The following is a 22,020-nucleotide window of genomic DNA, read 5'->3' as shown; positions in this document are numbered from 1 at the left end:
AAATGTTGAAAAGGCTATATGCCTCTTGGATGAGCATAATCCTCAAAGTCAAAGGGGCAATGATTAGACCATGTAAATTAGCCATCATTCACAGATTGATTTTAGTAGAAAAGCTCTTAGGGATTGTTCATTAAGCCCAGATTCCCAATTTTTCAAGAGTATACTCTAGAAACAAGGGATTTCAAATCTTATGTTGAGGGAGGGGGAGGAGTTGAATAATTTTGTATATGATCCACTGTAAGCTCTAATAAAACTTTTGTTCTGAGCTCTTTTATTTTAACAATAAATAAAAAAAGAACAACTTCAATGGCATCCCACCCATTAGACTACATTGCCTAGAAAGAATAGGGGAAATAACATAAAAAAAAAAAATGAAAATCTACCACCCACCTCAAAATTCACAAGATAAGCAAGAGATTAGCATATTGTTTCACCAACTCAAATAAACATCTAAACACAATCCAGAGACATCAACTCCAGGGGAATCTGGAAAAAGAAGAAACAAAAACTCATTATTAGCTAGGAAATATCTGCCATTTTTTAAGATCCCAGATGAGTGGCAGATATGTATGGACTCTGGGAGTAAGTTCCATTTAATTGAAGTCTGACTGCAATGGTGGAGTATTAGAAAGCTCCTGTTTTTGAATTGAAGAAAGTCTCACAAAGACTAATAACATCTAGAAGGCTACTATACTCTATTTGTTTCAACTCATCAACCAAATAACGCAAAATCTGTGTCTAAATACAGTTAAGTAGCAAAGTAAATCAAAAGATGCTATCCATTATCACGTTATCAAATTGTGTATCTGGAATATCTCTAGAATTGTTTGAAACTTTCAGGGAGTGTCAAGGAAGAGGGGGAACAATACCTCGAATTACGAATTAGGAACTTTGCCAGAGTTACCTCAAAAGATGGTGTATGCATCCAGGTCATCAAAATTGTATATGTGTCATATCTCAGGAATGGCTTGGAGGATGAAATTGAATCTTTTAGGTATTGTTGGGGAAAGGATGGAGGGACATTAAGGACACTTCAGATTTCGCGTTTGAGGAAGGTTGAAGAGGGTAAATAATTCTCATTGCTGATCCAAAAAATTTGGGTACTGTATGTTCCCATGGGTTTTATAATCTAAGGACAGTTAAGTTGCAAGTTGCAAATTATCTAAGTTGCAAGATAAATCAAAAGACACTATGTGTTGCCAGGTTATCAAAATGGAGTATTTACCAGTATATCTAACTACTACTAGTAACAACTCACTACAGCACCAAGCCGTCTGAGGCCAACACAGCTGTGCTTGCTTCTCCTCCATCCCAATATATTCAAAGCCTCCCTTTTCACACCCTCCCAGGAAGTTCCCATTCCCTTTAAATCTTTCCTTATGACATCCTCCCATCCCAGACGAGGACGACTTGCTTTCCGTTTAGCCCTTGACGGTTGTCCAAAAAGGACAATCTTCAGCAATCTGCCATCCTTCATCTGCACAACGCAGCCTAACCACCTCAACCTTTCTTTCATTATAACCGTAGAAAGCAGGATTGAACCACACTTTTCATACAGCCTACTGCTTGAAATACGGTCAGTCAGCCGGGTACCCAGAACAATCTATAGGCAATTTCTCTGGAAAACATCTAGCAAATCTTCATCTGCTTTTTTGAGTGCCCATGCTTCAGAGGCATATTTGACCACTGTCATCACTGTATGTTCGAATATTCTAATCTTGGTTTGCAGACTTGTTTTCCTATTCTTCCAAACTTTTTTTAACTGTAAAAAACCACCCTGAGCCTTGGCTATTCTACTTTTAACATCTTTGCTGCTCCCACCGTCTTTACTAATAACACTACCAAGATAAGTGAAGCTGTCCACTTGATCAATCTTTTCGTTACCCAACGTCACCTTTTCATCTTCACTTATTCCTAGCCTTAGTGACTTAGTCTTCCTACCATAAATTTTCAAACCTATTCTAGCACCCTGAACTCGCAAAACCTCTAAAACTTCTTTCATTTTGCTCACACTTTCACCTAGGATGCTTAAATCATCAGCGTAATCTAAGTCCAGGCGACTTTTTCTTCCCCATTTGATTCCATGGTCTCCCATTGCCTTTCATGTGCTCCTTAAGACAAAGTCCATCAAAATAATCCATACAAAGGGGGATAGAACATAACCCTGCTTAACTCCTGATTTAATACAAAACCAGCTGCTAACCTAATTCCCTACCTTAACTACGGCAATGTTGTCCTTGGACATTGAACTAATCACTTTAATGTATTTGTCTGGTATACCATTCAAGGATATGACCCTTGCTGAAGCTCTTCTATCAACAGAATCGAACGCTTGCTCATAATCTATAAACTGAGGACCAAAGGTGTTTGACAACTCAGGCACTTCTAAATTATTAACCTAAGAGTGAAAATTTGTTCGACACATCCTCTACCTTTTTTAAAAACGCACTGCTCTTCTCTTAAAACTTTGTCTACAGCATCTCTCAGTCTAAAAAGCATCATATTGCTAAGTAATTTGCTACATACAGATACCAGACTAATGCCTTGATAATTACCACACTCACTCTTATCACCTTTATTATAAAATGGCCTAATTCAGGTTTTCCTAAAATCGTTTGCTACTTTTTCAAACACCCTTTTTCAAAAATCATATTCATAATCTTCAGTAACTTATTTCCAACCCCAGAGCCACCATATTGAAGAAACTCATTTACCACACTATCAGCACCTGGAGCCTTATTATTTTTTTCCTTTTAGTAGGCTACTGTCACTAATTCTTCCTCGGAAAACAAATCTTCCTTCACATCCAAGGTATCACGAACTTTTTCATTTTGTCCTATATCTTTCCCTGCAACTCTATCTTGGTTTAGCAAATTCTCAAAATGTTCTCCCTATCTTTCTTTAATTCTTTCCTTATCACTAATTGTGGTCCCGTTCCTATCTTTAACTGGGACAAGTCCAGATTGACTACTCTTTCTCAATTTATTAACATGTCAGTACAATATTTTACTATTATGCCATCTAGCTGCATCTTCCAGATCTTTGGCAATTTTATCCATGGCCTCCACGTCACACCTCCGTAGTTCATATTTTAGTGCTTTCTCCTCTTTCTTTACATTCCGTTTGTTTTCTTTTGATCTATCAGTCAGATACAATCCCCTGTATCCCCTCCTTGTACAATCCCCTTCTCCTCTCGCTTAAATAAAGCTTTTTCACTAATATTCTTGGCTGCAGTCCTAGCCTCCTTCCCTAAGACACCTTCAGCACATTGTTTTCCACATTGTCAAATTTAAACTCTCAAGTTTAGTATTCAACTGTTCCTGGAACGTTTCTCTCAAATTCTCATCCCGGAGTCTACCAACATCATAACTTCCTGGGAGTTAGTTGCCCTTCCGAAATTTCAGCTTTAATTTAACCCCAGACACTACTAGATTGTGATTTTTACTTTTAACATCAATAACAACACTCCTATATACCTTAATATCTTGTATTGATCCTGCCAGTCTTTGGTTTACTATAACATGATCAAAAAGTTTTGTGGTCTTACCATCACGTGGATACCATGTTAACTTATGGGTCATTTTATGACCAAACATTGTATTGGTTATAACTAGATTGTTATACCTACAAAATTGCAAAAGTTTGTACCCATTGCTGTTAAAATCTCCTAGTAAAAACATCATATTTCTACCTGGGACCCTGTCTATTTGCTCTTGTAACTGTCAGTAAAATTCATCTGACTCACTAGTATCTCCGTCTGTCGGTTCTACAGGGGCATATACTACTATGACTGATAATTTGCACTTTTTAGTCATAAAGTGATCCATTAGTATTCTATTATTAATACCTTCCCAGCCTAAACAAGACTTAGCAGCTTCCTTATTCATCATGAGCCCTACTCCCTGTCTATGTACCCATCCTTCCTGCCTGAGTAAAGAAATTCTATATCCCCTAATTTCATTATTCCTACCCCCGGGATATGAGTTTCTGAAACTCCTAATAAGTCCAGTTCGAATCGTCTTAATTCGTCAGTCAGAATGTCGATACGATAGTCATTTTTTAACGTCATAACATTCCAAGTTCCAACTTTCATATTCTTTAAATCATTGAAATTATTTTGGCCTCAGGAAAAGCAATGATCCCGGATACTAGTGCAGGACGGGGATCACTTATCTTCTTAAGGCTACACCAAAGTGCTTAAGCCGGCTAAGAACCAAACAGCAAGAAGTCCCTGGGACCTCCAGTATGAATTTTAGATAGCCTTAATAAAAAAAAATGCTTGCTGAGCATACAAAAAATGATATTCCTTTGTCGGGGGGGGAGGTAGAACCTCTTATTTAAGGTTTCTTGATTACGACAGTGTAAGTGGCTGTCTTAGAATTTGAATTCCCTGGTGTTTTGGCCCTCTTTGGGTAAAAATCAATATTTTTGGGCACAAAAGGGGAGAAAATGCAACTTTGCTGTGGTACAAACTCTATTGTTGCTTAATTCAAATTAGCCCCCTTTTCATATTTTACTCCACTGGTTTAGTACAATTGCCCTGGGAAAAAATAAAAACTTTTTCTCAATAGACAATTTTTATTCAAAACGCGTTTTAAACTCTTAGTTACTATGTTCTATGGTTATTTCTTTAACAGCGCTGCAGAGTGACCTTGACGATTTGCATCCTTCTAAAAATTATAGCTTAGTAAACTATACATCATTTGCGCTGGCTTCTGATTAATGGATAATTTTCTAGGTTTGGATTGTTTTGGTGGGCTTTTTCTGGACGGAAAAACTTCGTCCTTGCTAAGTTATCTATTATGGGCTGCCTGCCTTTAGTAGCTTAATTTTTGTAGGCATAAATATATAATGAGTTGGAGGGAATAGGCTTGAGATCAGAAGGCTTGGGGGACGTTTGCCCTTCTCATCTTACTTTCTGCTTATTTTGAGTTCGACTTGATTATTTATTGTAATTTCTGTTCGTTTTGGGTTTTATTTATTTATTGACGGTGATTTGTGGTAGTTCTATGCTCAGAAAATTATTTAAATTATTTTTGGTTTAATTTAACTCTTTAGTTTTCTTTGAAAAACTTATTTGGTAAAACAGTTTTTAAAATTAATTTATGTTTTTTTTTTTTTTTTTTTATTGGCACAGTATTTTTCATTGGAAAAAAAGAGGAAATTTTAAATCTTTTTTTTTTCTTAAGAATCCATAGTTTGGCTTACTATTTATACATTGGAAAAAAGATTTCAACAACTTTTAATAACATATGCCCTTTTGAAAATCTGGACACACATTATATTGTTTAGTTTAGTTTTATACCTCCACAAGTTTTCTTGGAAAATTAACCTTAATACTATTCCCAAAATATGCTATTTTGACAACCTGGATGCACTGACACTTTTTAGATTTTGATCAATTTTAAGAGCTGAAGTAGTTAAAGTAGTAGCCTTGAAAGTTTCAGCTTAATACCCTCATTTGTTCTTGAGATATTGCTGAGACATCTTATTATAAAAACCGAGTAGGTACGCAGGTAATATTAAAATGGACACAGATTTTAATGTTTTTCAAATCTACGTCATTGTTGAAAGTGTAATTTGTGTGACACGCTTCGGAAATTAAAGAATTGTGCAGCTGAAGTTTAAGACAAATGTTGACCTTGATCATACATTGAAGTTTGGAGTGAAGCTCGAATATTGTTTATTTCATGTCACTCGACCGAACGAAAAAGCCAAGCAGTGTCTCAGATGCCAAGGATTTGGACATTTCGCTCAGGAGTGTTCAAACCCGACCGAGTGTCGTAGATGTACGGGAATTCATAGTAAAAAGGATCAAACGTGCCAAGCAGACAAAATGTGCAAACTGTGGGAAAACCCACAGGAGTAACAGCTTGTAGAAATGAAAAAGCACCTTCCCGCTCAAGGCCAAAGAAACAATGTTACAGCCCAAGGGCGTTAAAAATTTTTGTCAGTATTTTATCAGAATATAAACGGAGCCCGTGAAAGACTAGAAATGATTGAAAATATGTTGGTTCTATGGTGGTTATGGGGTGATTATGTTGGTGACAATTGAGAGTTCTAGTCCGTTTTTTTTGTAAGTCGAAAGCAATTGGAGAGCAACCAGCCGCGGGGGGGGGGGTGCTGTCCAGGAAGGGGGATAAATGCCTAGATCTGTTCGAAACAACAGGCCACATTTCCAAATGGTGTGTATTGTAAAGAAAAATTATAAAAGGCTCGGTAACAATTTTTAAATTTGATTTAGAATGCACCTTTGAATCATTCAGATTTTATACCAATTTGTCGCAGTTTTTGGCAGATTCTAGCCATTTTCAAAGCAGTTGCTATTTGTTATGATGATCTCTAAATTGGAGGAATAAAAAAAAAATGCGGCACCGTCGTTTATGTAGTTAGGTATTGCTATGCTCTTTCCTCAGATCTTTTCGAGGGTCATTATCATGTTATCGTAAAAATAGCCATATGATCATTGACTATTCGTAATCATTTAGATAAATTGTATAGCCTATCATGGCCTGTTGTATTAGCTAACTACCCTTACAGACAGCAATTATTAAAAATTTGTGCTGGATGGTGACAATATTTGGATCCCTGATCAAAAGTTCAACATTTTAAGTTCAACAGTTTAAGGAGCGTTATAAAAGAACATAATTGAATAAGTGGACATAGCCTACTGGAGCATAAATTTTACTTGGATTTAATTGCTGAGGCTTGACAAGCTTGAGGTGTCAGGACTGGACAGCATTAAAGGGTGAATTTCCAAGCATTCGATGGTCTTTAGTTTTGACATCCTATAAACTCTTGCAATATTTTTAAAGACTTAAACGATAATGTGTTGTGATTTTTCTCTCTTTTTTATCCCCCCCCCGCAATGGAAAAGTGTCCCCTTTGGAAAAAAACATGTGCCCTAATTGCTCCGGGTTTAAAAATTGACAATAGCTTATAGGACCTTCTGGGTGAGTTAAGAAACAGATATTAAACAGTTCGTGGTAACGAACTGTATGTAAATAAGGACCGACCCGGCTCAATAGTAACCGAAACTGTAAAAAACGAAATTTTGATACCAATAGATAAATCAAAAGAATCCGATTTTTATGCTGATTTCAAATACATTAGTTTCATCAAGTTTCGTCCCACCCATCAGGAATTACGCGCCTGAGAAAATTTGCATGATTTACGAAAAAAGGGGGAACACCCCCTAAAATTCATATCACCTTAATGAAAATCAAACCATCAGATTCAGCGTGTCAGAGAACCCTAATGTAGAGGTTTCAAGCTCCTATCTGCAAAAATGTGGAATTTTGTATTTTTTGCCAGAAGAAAGATCACGGATGTGTGTTTGTTTTTTGTTTTTTTGTTGTTTTTTCCCCAGGGGTGATCGTATCGACCCAGTGGTCCTACAATATTGTGGGAGGGCTCATTCGAACGGAAATAAAGTTCTAGTGCCCTTTTAAGTGACCAAACAATATGGCGGGCAACTAGGCCCCCTCCCATGCTCAATTTTTCCCAAAGTCACCCGATCAAAATTTTGAGATGGCCGTTTTGTTCACTTGTCGAAAAATATAATAACTATGTCTTTGAGGATGACTTAATCCCCCACAGTCCCCAGGGGAAGGGCTGCAAGTTATTAACTTTGCCCAATGTTTACATATAGTATTGGTTATTGGGAAGTATACAGACGTTTTCAGGGGGGATTTTTTTGGTAGTGGGGGGGGGTTGATCGGGGGTTACGTGGGAGGATCTTTCCTTGTAGAAATTTTTCATGAGGGAAGGGACATTGCTATGAAAGTGGCGCCGGATTTCCCTGCATTATTTAAAAAACGATCAGAAATTACATTAAAAGAAAGTTTTTCAACTGATAGTAAGGAGCAACATCAAAACTTAAATCGAACAGAAATTATTAGGTATAGGATTCGGTTCGCCCCCTAGTCAATATCTCGTTCTTTACGCTAAAGGTTTTGGTACTTTCACAAGAGCTATTTATTCTAATAAACGGCCTTTTTGATAAAGCGGTCATTCTTTAAGAATTGGAACAAAATACGAACTTTAACTTCAAGAGCGAGGTATTGACCAGGGAGCGAACCCCCTTATATATATAATAAAAATTCACAAATATAGAAGTTCGTAACGGAAGTTAATTCGTAGGTTACTTATATTTATTGCTAATAAAAACCGTCGTAAATAAAATTAAAGAAGTTTATAGAAAACCATTTAACCAAAAAAAAAAAAAAAAAGTAAAATTAATCTGTAAATCTCGTTTTAATTATTCATGTACGGTGAGCCAAAAACAAAACCTGTATTAATTCAAAAACGTTCAGAAATTAAATAAAAAAAAAACAAGTTTTTTTAACTAAAAGTAAGGAGCGACATTAAAACTTAAAACGAACAGAAGCTATTGCGTATATGAAAGGGGCTGTCCCCTCCTCAACGCATAGCTCTTTAAGCTAGAGTTTGACTCTTTCTCACAACTCTATTTTTTAAAACAACAAAAATTTTACCATAAAGAGCGAGGCGTTGAGGAGGGGACAGCCCCTTTCATATACGGAATAATTTCTATTCGTTTTAAGTTTTAATATCGCTCCTTACTTTCAGTTAAAAAAACTTTTTTTTTTTATTTAATCTTGTATTTATATTCATCAAGAAGGGAACGAATGAAGTATTTGCCTAATGTGCCTGATAAATCATTGAGCTAGAAATCCTTTAAATGTTTGTTTCAGGAATAGCTTGTTACTGTTATTTTTGGTCCTCTGAAAAGATACAATACTGTTCCATAACGAAACAAATGTTATTGTTTTATATAGCCCCAGCCATGATTGGTTTTACCCAAGGTTTGGGCTATTATTTTCAGCTGGTGATTCTTATGGTGTTCCTAAAGTTCCCAAAAAGATGGATCAACGAGAAGATAAAAAATTGCTCCTTTTTGTGCGGAAATTTCTAGATGTGTTAATGAAAGATGCGGCACTTGTGGCCGAACGATCATAGTCTCTCTATCCCCTATGAAATGCTGTGTACAAAAATAATTGCTTAAAGAGTATGAGAACATTTTAGGAGCCTTGTTTTCACAGATATGATGGGTTTTCATCTCTCATTCTTTGGGCCCCTTTACTTCATATTTGCAGAAGCCCTGACGTTTTCTTTTTGTTTACCTAAACTCAATGATTTTAATTGCTTTTTCCTGAAAAGCTAGGAAAAATTTTGTTGTGAATTAAGGTTTATTTCAGATATTGGTGCAAACCTCGTTGACTCTATGTACCTTGGTATATATGGTGGCAATACGAAGCACCCTCAAGATTTAATGAATGTTCTTCAAAGGTCTTGGGACGTTGGAGTAGAAAAAATTATTATAACCGGCGGAAACCTCTCCGAAAGTCAAGAAGCCATAAAAACTGCGCGTTGTAGTGGTTAGTGCTTCTTTTTCGTTTTCTTTACTGTTTTTCAGTTTATATATTCTTGTGCCCAAAGGAGGGTGAGGTGAGCCTTTCGCGGATTTATTTTTCAGTAGTAATACATCTGTAAAAATTATAGTGCATTCCTAATGTGGCTCACATGGGTTATGCTTATTGAACATAAAACTTTGTTATGTACTCTTTGAGGTAGAGGTACTAGTTTTGTTTTAAGCAGGTTTAAGTCATCCTCTAAGATAAAGTCAAAGTAATATGACAGCCGTAACTTTGAGAATGGATAGATCTGAAACTAATGAATCCAGTAACATAAATATATTCTAGGATCGGTGCAAGCTACATTGCAAAATCACTTGTTTCACATGGACCATAAACATAAAAGCTTAGAAATGGTAGAGCTATTTAAAGATCTTAGCATATTTGCAAAATGAAAAGCCACTAAACCATTGTTTTGCTGATTTTTCTCGGTGAATGCTCCGTTTTTTCGTGTTAAAAAGATTATCAAATCTTAGCAACAAAAATACTGATAGTAAAAGAAGAAAAAAGTGAAAAGGAAAGTTAGAAAAAATCTGATAGTAAAAAATGGATATTTTTATCATAGGCAGCGCCCTAGCGCTGCCTAAGTAAAGAACAATGTGGGCACAATGTGTTTTTTTTCTCTCTCTCCATATCCGGGCACTTCGTATCGATGGAGTTGTCGTAAAAAGTTCGAAAAGGGCTCTTTCGATTGGAAATTGGATTGGCTAGTGCCCTTTTTAATTGTCTAAAGGGATTGGAGGGCAACTAGCCCCCCCTCCCTACGCCCATCACTCCCCCAAACACATCCAATAAAATTTTGAGATAGCCATTTTGTTCAGCGTAGTTTATTTCCTGATATAAAATAACTTTTTGAAGAGGACCCTCCCCCACAACCCTCATGGCAAGAGTTTTAAGTCATGCCCTGATGGCATAATTATATGGTTTTTCTTGATTGGAAATTCAAAGAGCTAGTACATGTTTAAATAGTCAAAAGTAATTAGGGGCCAACTATCCCATCCTCACGCCCCTTTTTCTCCCAAACAAATCCAATCAAAATTTTGAGATAGCCACTTTGTTCAGCGTAGTTGATTTCGAGATAGAAAATTCCAGAAATAATCCAGATAGATTATTGAGGAGGACACTCCCCCACAACCCTCGGGGCAAGGGTTTTAAGTTATGCCCTGAGGGCATATACGGTTTTTATAGAAAGTGTTGTCGTAGAAACGTCAAAAAAGGCACATTGGATTGGAAATTCAAACAGCTAGTGCCCTTTTTAATAGTCGAAAGTGATTGGAGGGCAACTAGCCCCCCCCCGCCCATCATTCCCCCAAACACATTCAATCAAAATTTTGAGATAGTCATTTTGTTCAGCGTAGTTGATTTTCACATAGAAATTATGTTTTTGAGGAGAACACTTCACTACAACCCTCGGGGCAAGGGTTTTAAGTTATGCCCTGGGGGCATATAAAGTTTTTATAGAAGGCATTGTCATAGAAACTTCAAAAAAGGCTCATTCTATTAGAACTTCAAAAAGATAGTACACATTTTTATTGTCGAAAATAATTGGAGGGCACATAGCCCCCCCCCCACGACCCTCTTTCCTCCGCACACATCCCAAAAAAAGTTTCCGATAAGCATTTTGTTCTGCGTAGTTGATTTCCGGGTCGAAAACATGTTTTTGAGGAGGACACTCCCCCACAGCCCTCGGGGCAAGGGTTGTAAGCTATGCCCTGGGGCATATAAGATTTTTATAGAAGGCGTTGTCATAGAAACTTAAAAAAGGCTCATTCGATTGGAAATTCAAAGGGCTATTGCCCTTTTTAATAGCCGAAAGTAATTGGAAGGCAACTAAAACCCCTTCCACGCCCACCATTTCCCCAAACACATCCAATCAAAATTTGGAAATAGCCATTTTGTTCCACGCAAGTTCAGGAAATTATACCTTTGAGCAGGACACTCCTCTCACAGTCTTCAGAGCAAGGGTTATAAGTTATGCCCTGGGGGCATTTAAGTTTTTATTGAAATCTTTATCGTAGAAACTTGAAAAAGGGCTCATTCAATTGGAAATTCAAAGGTCTAGTGCCCTTTTTAATAGTCGAAAGTGATTTGAGGGCAAATAGCCCCCATCTCTCGCCCACCTTTTTCTCAAGGACATCCAATCAAAATTTTTAGATAGCCATTTTGTTCAGTGTTGTGGATTTCCAGATAGAAATTATGTTTTTGAGGAGGACACTCCCCCACAGCCCTTAGGGCAAGGGTTGATAGTTATGCCCTTGGGGCATATAGGGTTTTTTCTGAACGCGTCGTCGTAGAAACTTCAAAAAGGGCTCATTCGATTGGAAATTGAAATGATTAGTGCCCTTTTTAATAGTCGAAAGTGATGTAAAAGGGCTATTGCCCTTTTAATATTCGAAAGTGATTGAAGGGTAACTGACACCCCACTCACGCCCACCATTTCCCCAAACACATCTAATCAAAATTTCTATATATCCATTTTGTTCAATGTATTCTAATGTTCTGGAAATAAGGTCTTTTATGATAATAACCCCATCAGAGCTTTCAGTGCAAAGGCTGTAAGTTATGCCCTGGGGGCTTATAAGGTTTACATAGAAAGTTGTTGTAGAAATTTCAAAAGGGGCTCATTTGATTGGAAATTGAAATTGCCCTTTTTAATAGTCGAAAGTGAGTGGAGAGTAATTAACCCCCCACTTATGCCATCTATTTCTCCAAACACATTCAATCAAAGTTTAGAGATAGCCATTTTGTTCAACATAGTTGAAAGTTCTGGAAATTATGTATTTAAGGATGACAAACTCCCCAGAGTCCCCAGAGCAAAGGGTGTAAGTTATGCCCTTGGGGTATATAAGGTTTTTAATGATAGAGTTGTCGTAAAAACTTCAAAAGGGGCTCATTCAATTGGAAATTTCGAGGGCTAGTGCCCTTTTTAATAGTTGAAAGGGATTGGACGGTAACTAACCCCTCTCTCATGCCCACCATTCCCCCAAACACATCCAATCAAAATTTTCAGAACGTAGTAGAAAGTTCTCGAAATTAGGTCTGTGAGGATGACAACCCCGCCCCCCAGCCCGCAGGGCGAGGGTTGTAAGTTATCTCCTGGGGACATATAAGGTTTTTATTGAAAGCGTTGTCGTAGAAACTTCAAAAGGGCTCATTTGATTGGAAATTGAAAGGGCTAGTGCCTTTTTCAATAGTTGAAAGTTATTGAAGAAAGACTAACGCCCCTCTCACGCCCACCATTTTCCCAAACACATCCAATCAAAATTTTGAGATAGCCATTTTGTTTAACGTAGTTCAAATTTCTGGAAATTAGGTCTTAGAGGATGACAACCACCCTAACAGCCCTATGCGTAAAAGTTGTAAGTTTTACCCTGGGGGCATATAAGGTTTTTATGTAAAGTTTTGAAATAGACACTCAAATAGGCCTGATTTTATTTGAAATCAAAACACCTGGTTCCCTTTTTAAGAATCAAAAGTTATTGGAAGACTTGAAACTTTTATAGTAAAGATCAATATGGGTACATTGTATTATTTTTTGTTGTTGTTGTTGTTCTTTAGACCAGGGCACTTTTTATCGACGGAGCTGTCATAGGAAATTTAAAAAGGGCTTATTCGATTAAAAATAGATAAAGCTGAAACCCTTTTTATTAGTCGAAATTTATTGTAGGGAAATTAAACACTCTCCCAACCCTACACAAACAATTGTCATTATGTTTAAAAACTAAATGTTGCGATAAGATTAAAATCAAAATGCACAGTGTTAATGCTAATTCCCAATAAGGCATCTCAGCAGTATCCCAAGAATGACTGAGTGTTTTATGTTCAAACTTTTGGGGCTGCTTCTGCTCTTAAGATTTAACCAAATCAAAATAGCGTAAGTGTATCTAAGCTATCAAAGAAAGTAAACAGATTTTTTTGCGAATGGTATCAAGTTTTCCATTTCAGGTCAACTAGACGAGGTATGAAACTAGATTAAATACTTCTATTTGTGTCCAGATTTTTAAGAGGGTGTATGTTGTTAAAAATTGCTGAAAATTTTTCTCCAGCATACAAATAGCAGGCCAAACTATAAATCTATAAAAAAACGAAAAGATTTAAAGTATTATTTTCTTTTTCTCTGAAAAGACTATATCAATATAAAACGAACAAAAATTAAATAAAAAAAAACTTTTGCCACAAAATAAGTTTTTCAAAGAAAAGTATAGAACTCCATTAAACAAAAATGAGCAAAAATACAATCAAATAACCTACCAAACGTGAAACTACCACAAATCACCATCGATAAATAAACGAAACTCAAAACGAACAGAAATTACAATATACCGAGTCAAACTCAAAACGAGCAGAAATTAACATAAGATGGGCGTAAAACCCCTATACCTTCCCAAGGCCAGGAAAATTTTTTCGCTCTACTGAAGAAATACAAATGAATGTGCAGTGTCAGTTTAATATACATATACTGATATTTAGTAATCAAAATCTTAATATTATTTGATTTATTAAAGTTATAAAAGTAATAACATTTATATTTTTTCAGTAAAGTGCAAATTGTGATCAAACAAAAGACATATGTAATACCTGGAAAGAATATTCCAATTAAAATAGGTGACAATAAAAGTGATATATTAAAAGTGACAATAAAATAGAAAAAATAAAATCAATAAAACAAATAGAAAAGTTGATTTGTTCTTGTTCACATCGTTATCAGACTAAAATATAATTGGCATTACAAGAAGTGTTTGACATTATTAGGCTGATATTTATTTATTTATTTCCTTTAAAATTGAGGAATATATAATATTCATAAAAAAAAATGCAAACACAAAGAAATACTTCAACAAATGAAATAAAGTATTGATTTAAATTAGGCTTAATGACATAACTGAATAAAATATGCAAGAAATAAGACAACAAAATATCTGACATTATTTAAATTCTGGAAAGAAAAGAAAAGGTTGTTCATAAAGAGAAATTTTTTGATTCATGATAAAAACTATCCTTCTTAGTCCTAGTTTGATTCCAACGGCTCTTTAATTTTAGACCTCAAAAATAATTCAGTCTTACTAAAACAAATTGGAAAACCAAGTGAAAATTTATAATATTTAAAATAGCAAACGCGAATGGCAGATTGGCAGATGGCAGGCAAATGGCAGGTTTTATAGTCTCGAAAAAGAATAGTGGTATAGAGAACATGCGGGAAGGCAGCTGCATTAAAACGAGAACCTAAAATATCATGACGATAGATACCACGAAGCCGTATTATTGAGTCAAATGCCTTTCTGATTTTTTCTTGAATATGTAACATTAGCATTGACTTCGAATCTCGAGCTGAAGCATAATAAGGTAACCCCAAATAAAGAATAATATCAAAACCTGGGAAATAATATGCCTTGGGAGCTAGAGCCGTGTTCAGCATAGCCCATATTTTTTTTTCATTTTTCTTGTGTTTTGGGGTCTCATTGGCCCAAGGACTTATAGATGTAAGCTTAAGCCAATCGGATAAAAATTATTTCGTGCCCCTGTTTTGCCGAGTCCATGCCCCCTGCCCAACCAAAAATGTTTGTTTTCTGTACGTTAGGTTCGTCCAAAGACATATGGAGGTACGGTTCTAACCAATGCGAGAACAACAGTTTTTTTGCCCATTTTCTGACTCCTTAAGACCCAAACCCAAAAAAAGTGTGAGGACCTCATCAGCCAGGGAACGATCCTTAAAAGCTTAGTGCTGATATAAAATTGTCGGCCCGTATTCGGGTCCTATTTTCAAAAGCAGTCCTCTCAATCATACAGATTGAAACTCATTAGACGTTTTTGATTAAAGCAAGTTGCAGGATGCCTACCTTTCCGCTTAAGAGCTGGAGGTGGAGAGTGGGGTATTAAAGGGGCAACTGTTCCACCTTGATTTTCCAATTATCTAAATTGAAAGTCCTTGTGCGATTCCGGTTGCAAAATAGGTGCAACTTGCCTACCGCTCTGCTAAAGAAGTCGGCAATGTACGAGGCGAGGAGGGCGGGCATTAAAGTGCCTAAAGAGCCAAATTGATTTCTCCATCAATACAAATTAGAAATTCATGAGTAATTCGCTTCAAACGAGGTGCAACATATCCGCTTTTCTGCTAAAAGATTGATGGGTAAAAAGGTGGGTTGAACGAGCTATGGGCCTACTTTGGCTCTCAAGTCTTACAGATGTAAAATTGCCGCCAATCATACTGATTCTAGATTCTTATCTGATTCTCGTTCAAACATGGTGCAGTGTACCATCATTTATATTAAAAATCTGGTCGAGGAATGGGGGGATTGTTGGAGAGGCATGACCCCAGTTTAAACAAGGTGCAACATGCCTAGATTCCACTTATCCACTTTGCTTATCAAATTAAATGAATTGAAAATCCTTGCATAATTCAGATTCAAACATGGTACAAATAGACAAACGATTTTTCGTCTAATAAAATTAATATTTTGTTCTTCATTCTATTGCTCGATATATATATAAGTAACATCAAAATCTTAATTGAAAGAAAAAAAGTTGGAACTCCAGAATTTTGGGACTGAATTTTCTAGAACGTATCCTAGAGATCTAGAAGGGATGTGATAATGTTTATCTCAGGCTGTCATAGAGATAATTCAGTGTTTTATACGAAACCTATGTCACGCGATCCTTAAAGGGGTAAACTTTGAAACTTTGGAGCAAATACTGTTTCGCTTTCATTTTATTTTCTTGTGTTTAGTGGTTTGAAGATCGGAAACAGATTTTTTTTTTTTTTTTTTTTTTTTTTTTTTTTTTTTTTTTTTTTTACATGAAGATTTTGAAACGGAAAAGAAAGATTTTTCAGAAATTTGAAATTTTTTAAAAACCTTATGGATTTTTTATTTTAGTCTACTGAATAGCATGGTTTTAAACAAGAACTAAAATAAAACTGCCCTAGCTGCAAAAATAATCTTGCAAGGGGGTCTTGGAACTTCAGACCCGTGTAAAAAAAGGAATCACCTCTCTGAGAAGAGATAATTAACTTGTTCTTGAAAATCTGATCTTGAAATCCCAGGAAATTTGAAGATTTGATCTTGAAATAGTTTTCTTATTTTAAATATGTGAAATTTGAAGTAACCTCCTTATGAAGCTAAAGCCAGAAGATGGAATGAAACAATTTTTGCTGTGATTCGGTTCAAATATGGAGGACGTTTGGACAACATTATATGGAAATGAAGATAGGAAGTTGTCACAACTTTGCTTATCCGTTTCTTCACCGGGAGCTGGTTGTACTGGGTATGGCGATCAGGTGCCATGTTGAATGCCCCGAGAGTAGAAGTGGTCATCTGATCATGACCTATAAACTACTTATGACTAGCTTCAACCGTTCCTTAGAGGGCGAAATATTGTCGTCATGACTAGCGGCATATGATCAGGATTTTGGTAGTGGTAGAAGTAAAATGAGCATTTGAATTGCGCTTCGAATTTATCTTTCTTGTGTTTTATTTCACATTTCTTGTCTTTTTTAGAGAAACTGTTTGCCACTGTTGGCTGTCACCCAACTCGTTGTTCTGAATTCGAAGCTTTCCAAGATCCAAAGAAGTATTTTGATGAACTGCTGTCGCTTGTTAATGAGTAATAAGGACAAAGTTGTTGCTATTGGAGAATGTGGACTCGACTACGAGAGAACCCAGTTCTGTATACCAGAAGTCCAAAAAAAGTTAGTATAACCCAAATTCTTTCATATAGACTTGTTTATTCCTTGGTTCACAGAGCTCTGTGTTCCGGTAAAAATGCATATTTTTGTCTTATCTGCTAAATCCCATCCATTGTTGTCTCATATTCGTGTGCCCTGACGGTTCACCGACTGCCTTGAAATATTTAACGTTGGCCGATGAAATTTGTATTTATTTGTCAAAAGTTCACAGGAGGCTAAACTGAAAACAGAAATTTCGGATAAACAAACTTGTATGTTTTTAAAAGCCATCCTCATAGTTGATGCCAAAGAGTCATGCTTGATATAAAAAATGTATTTTCATTGCTTCAGCTGTTTTGCTTGATCAGATGGATATGCAAAAGACCTGCGGGCGTGTGAAGTCAGAATGCATGGAGAACTTTGGCGTTTAGCGAAGGGCAGACCTAGCGTTTACTTAGACGTTGTAATTGTTCATTTACACATTGCGGAAATCCGTCTGGATTTAGCAATCTGTGTGGAGGTTCCATCCGTTTTCGTGCTTGAAAAATTCTCTAGCTTTCTGCAATGATTAGGTCAAATCAGGACGGATTCTTGGCAAGATTTTTAAATGAATAAAATCATGACTACGGAACATCAAAATCTTTGTTGTTCCAGACTGAATTTCTTTCTCTTTTTGTCTTCTGTGCCTCCTTCGCAGAATAAGGACTAAAGTAAGAATCAAATAAGCCAATATTCTTCTTCTAGAATTTTGTCATCATCCACGCTGCTGCATCCATTTGAAAATTTTGCCTTAAAACATAGCGTTTTATGGGCCATCGTTCGAAAAGATACGGTCGAATTTCTGCTTACATTTCCACAATGTTGCTAACCCCCGACCCTCCCTCCATGGTCCGTCCCCCCTCCCCCAAATAAATTTATTAGCGCTAGTTTAAACCAAAATTTTTGGGAGCTGATCTCTGGCCCTCCATGGCCTACCCCCCCCCCCCAAAAAAAAAATGTTAACCATATTTGATTTCAAAACTTACGAGACCTGAACCCTAGTCTTCTATGGCTTGACCCCCTCCCCCCCCCCCTCAAAAAAACTTATTAATGATAGTTCATTCCAAAACTTAAGGGATTTGGCAACTGGCCCTCTATGGCCTGACCCTCCCTCACCAAAAAAAAAATAAAAAAAAATGACGTTTTATTCCAAAACTTATGGGAGCTGACCCCTGGCCCTCCATTGCCCGACACTCCCTCCCCCAAAAAAACTGATTAACGATGATAGAAGATAGAATTCAAAACTGATAGAAGCTGGCCTGTGGCCCTCCATGGCCCAATCCCCCCAAAAAACTATTTATGATATTTTGTTCCAAAACTTAAGGGAGCTGACCCCTGACCCTACCCCCCCCCCAAAAAAAACAAAAAAACATTAACGATATTTATTCCAAAACTCATAGGAGCTGACCCTTGGCTCTCCCTCCATGCCCCTCCTCCAAAAAAACTACTAACGATATTTTATTACAAAACTTATGGGAGCTGACACCTGGCCCTCCATGGCCCTCCCCCTCCAAAAAATATTGATTTTTATTCCCAGCTTATGGGAGCTGACTCCTTGCCCTCCATGGCTCGAAAACCGCATCCTTGCAAAAAATTGTTTACGGTATTTTATTCCAAAACTTATGGGAGCTGACCCCTGGCCCACCATGACTCGATCCTCCCAAAAATTTTAACGATATTTTATTCTAAAACTTTATGGGAGCTGACTCCTGACCTTCCTTTTTCTGACCCCCCCCCTAAAAAATATTAACGATATGTTATCCCAAAACTTTTGGGAGCTTACCCCTGGCCCTCCATACCCCCCTCCTCCAAAAAATCATTAACGATATTTTATTTTCAAAAATTATGGGAGCTGAACTCTGTTCCTCAATGGCCCGGCCCCTCCCCAAAAAATAATTATTCATGATATTTTATTGAATAATATTTTATATCATTAATAATATGGAATGTAAAAGATATTTTATGGGGCGTCAGGCCTTGCAGAGCCAGGGGTCAGCTGCCATTATTGTTGGAATAAAATATCGTTAATGATTTTTTTGAGGGGGGGAGCTGAGGCCTATGGGTCAGCTCCCAAAAGCTTTAGAATAAAATATCGTTAATAATTTTTTGGGGCGGGGTTTAAGCCCTGGAAGGCCAGGGGTCAGCTCCCATTAGCTTGGCCGGGAGTCATCTCCTATAAGTTTTGGAGTAAAATTTGGCTACTTTTTGTTTTTTTTTTTTGGGGGGGGGGTCGGACCACGGAGGGCCAAGGACCAGCTCCCATGAGTTTAAAATAAAATACCGTTCCTTTTTTCGGAGGGGGGGGGTCGGGCCACGGAGAGCCAGGGTTCAGCTTCCATAATTTTTGTAATAAAATATCGTTAGTAATTTGAGTTATTGTAGATTTTGTTTTAGGGAGTGGCTCTGGCCATGGAGGGCCAGGGGTCGGCTTCTATAAGCTCATCAGTCCAAGATTCTATTATTCTCTCACACAACAGCGAGACTTAGAATAAGATTAAAATACCTACTTTACACTAAATGTTACATTAATTTCGGCAATATACAAATAATCCAATAATGGTCAAACCCAAGTGATCCTCTTCAAGTCACAAGTCACTTCCTTCTACGTCACAAATGAAGTTACGAACACCTCTTTTAATCGAATCCCTTTTTCTCGTTTCATTAAATCACTGTAAATTATCCAATTTTGTCCATTTTTAATACGGACTACTTGATCATGGGTGCGTTCGAAAAGACTAAGGGTATGAAAAGGACTAAACTTTAGTGCAATGTAAGGGTGTTAGCCTTTTATATAATGTATAACGTCACTGGAATACTATCTTGCATTTTTAAATATTTAAATATCTGAATATTTAAAAAAATATTATTTTGGAATAAAGAATTTTGAAAACTTAAAACTTTAGCAATAAAAAACGAACAGAAATTAATTTAAAAGAATACTTTTCGGAAAAGAAGTTTTCAAAGAAAACTAATATGCCATATTAAACCTAAGATCAGAAAAAATAAAAATCTACAATTACCCAAACTTAATAACTCTTTCATTTATATTAGTATATGTTGCATCTTTGTTTGCTATGATTGTTTATTTAATTTATGTTCATTTTGGGTTTCATTTATTCTTTAACAATAATTTCTGGTCGTTTTGAGTTTGAGTTAATGTAAGTTTTTATTTCTTTTGATTTTAAGTTTTATATGGCCTTTATTTCTCTTTGAAAAACTTTTTTTCGGAAAGTTGTTTTTTAAATTGATTCCAAAAAACGAGCGGTTGCATCACCAACACCTGCCCAAGGACTAGGCCCTTAAATTGTGAACACGTGGATAGCAGAAAAGTTGGACATGTTGTATCTAGTGCTACAATGAGATCCGATGAATTCCTTCTTCCCCCTGAAAAATTCATCCCCGGGAAAACTCTCCCTCCAAGGAAAATACCCCCTTCCGCTTAAATTTCCCCTTTAGAAATTTTTTATCACATTCAAATTGAGCAGCCAAAAACAAAGAATAACAAATAAAAACAATGAAGAAAGGAATTTAGGAATATTCTACCTGTATTCCAAAATCCAGGTAGAACGTAGGGTGTAGAATATCCTCTAGTATTTATTTTTACATTTTCATTTATTTATTATTTTTTTGTGTGTGTTTGGGGGTTAGAGTTTTTATAGCAGGATAAGTTCATGATTAAAGGAGATTGCCTTTCCAATAGCTAACAGAAGTATTTGTCTAGTAAGAGAGTCATACTTACTCCCGCCATTTACCCGTGCCATTTAACCAAACACTTGGAAAACTATAAGTCTCACCATTCGCCTGCGATTTCAGGGGACTTGTTGGTCATGTATCAATCCTATGACACGGTATTCCACCTTTAATTTCTAAATTTCTTAAATTCGAACCAGAGCCATCTGAGGATTTCTAATCTCTATGATTGGTTGTAGAATGAGCCGCTTGGTTTGTCTAGTCTTGGATTTAAGAGATAAATTCACTTTTGATTGCGTCGGAATCTTGGCATTTTTTGTGTCAAAGACATGGTAGAATTCAAAACCATACACATTATTTGTTTTATTTTAAATAGGTCAATATTTGTTTCCAAATTTCTGTTTACGAAGAGATACACAAAATATCATAGATTTATGTGAACAAATAAATCAAAATGAGAAACTGGGTTTTAGAAAGAATCGCACATTAGCTGTGTACTGTTAGTACTACTATATCCGCAGTTTGTTCTAAATTGTATTTTCATAGCTATGCTTTGCTAAGTTAGCTTTGCAGGTTCCTCTATTCGTAAGAATGAGAGTGCAAACAATACGGGAGTTAGCGCATATTTTACTGAAGTTCAGGCTACTTGGTTCAAAGACACCGGTTCCTTCTATTATGTTTTTATGATAAACAAGTGTCATAAGTGACCGAGTCAACAAGATGAACTTTAGATAATAAGTTTTTGTTCCTTTTTTTAGACACACCCAGGTCCTTGCGTAGGAATTTTCCGGGGGAGCAATAATAAAGGGAAACAGATTTTTAATTTATGTCTAAATAAGAAGAGCCCAGAAATCAGGCTCCTAGCGTGCGTATTCCTAGACACTGCTTCTGCTCAAAAAAAAAGAAAAAACGCACAGGGACCAGTTACAATAGTCAGTTTAATTGAGTATGTGCGAATGGGTAAAAATATCCCGTATATTGAATAAAACATGCAGCTAAAAGGCCAAGAAAAGTAGTTGTATCTTAAAGTTTGTTTTTTATTTCTTCTTAAAAGCCACGACAATGCTAATTGGTGCTACCGTTGGTTTCCAGAATTTGGAACGGTCGACCAGGTATGCATACTGGATTTTTATTGGGGGGGGGGTAGTTCACGAGAACCCTTCAAAATTGGTAAATTATACGAAACTATGGAGACAT

At 36.5% G+C, this 22,020-nt stretch overlaps 1 protein-coding gene across 1 annotated transcript in view; it reads left to right on the top strand.

Moving 5' to 3' along the window:
* LOC148946176 (deoxyribonuclease TATDN1-like) overlaps positions 1-22,020 on the top strand; it is a 46,666-nt gene that overhangs the window by 3,861 nt on the left and 20,785 nt on the right. Inside the window, 3 exon segments of the mRNA XM_089097844.1 lie at positions 9,219-9,398; positions 16,928-17,034; positions 17,036-17,118. Coding sequence (XP_088953970.1) covers positions 9,219-9,398; positions 16,928-17,034; positions 17,036-17,118 — 370 coding nt within the window.

This window comes from Artemia sp. Qi Xiang Cuo, chromosome 12 (genome assembly GCF_049724085.1).
Source record: "Artemia sp. Qi Xiang Cuo chromosome 12, ASM4972408v1, whole genome shotgun sequence".
NCBI lineage: Eukaryota > Metazoa > Arthropoda > Branchiopoda > Anostraca > Artemiidae > Artemia > Artemia sp. Qi Xiang Cuo.
Note: the sequence above shows the minus strand (reverse complement) of the source record. Positions and strands in the feature narration are given on the sequence as shown.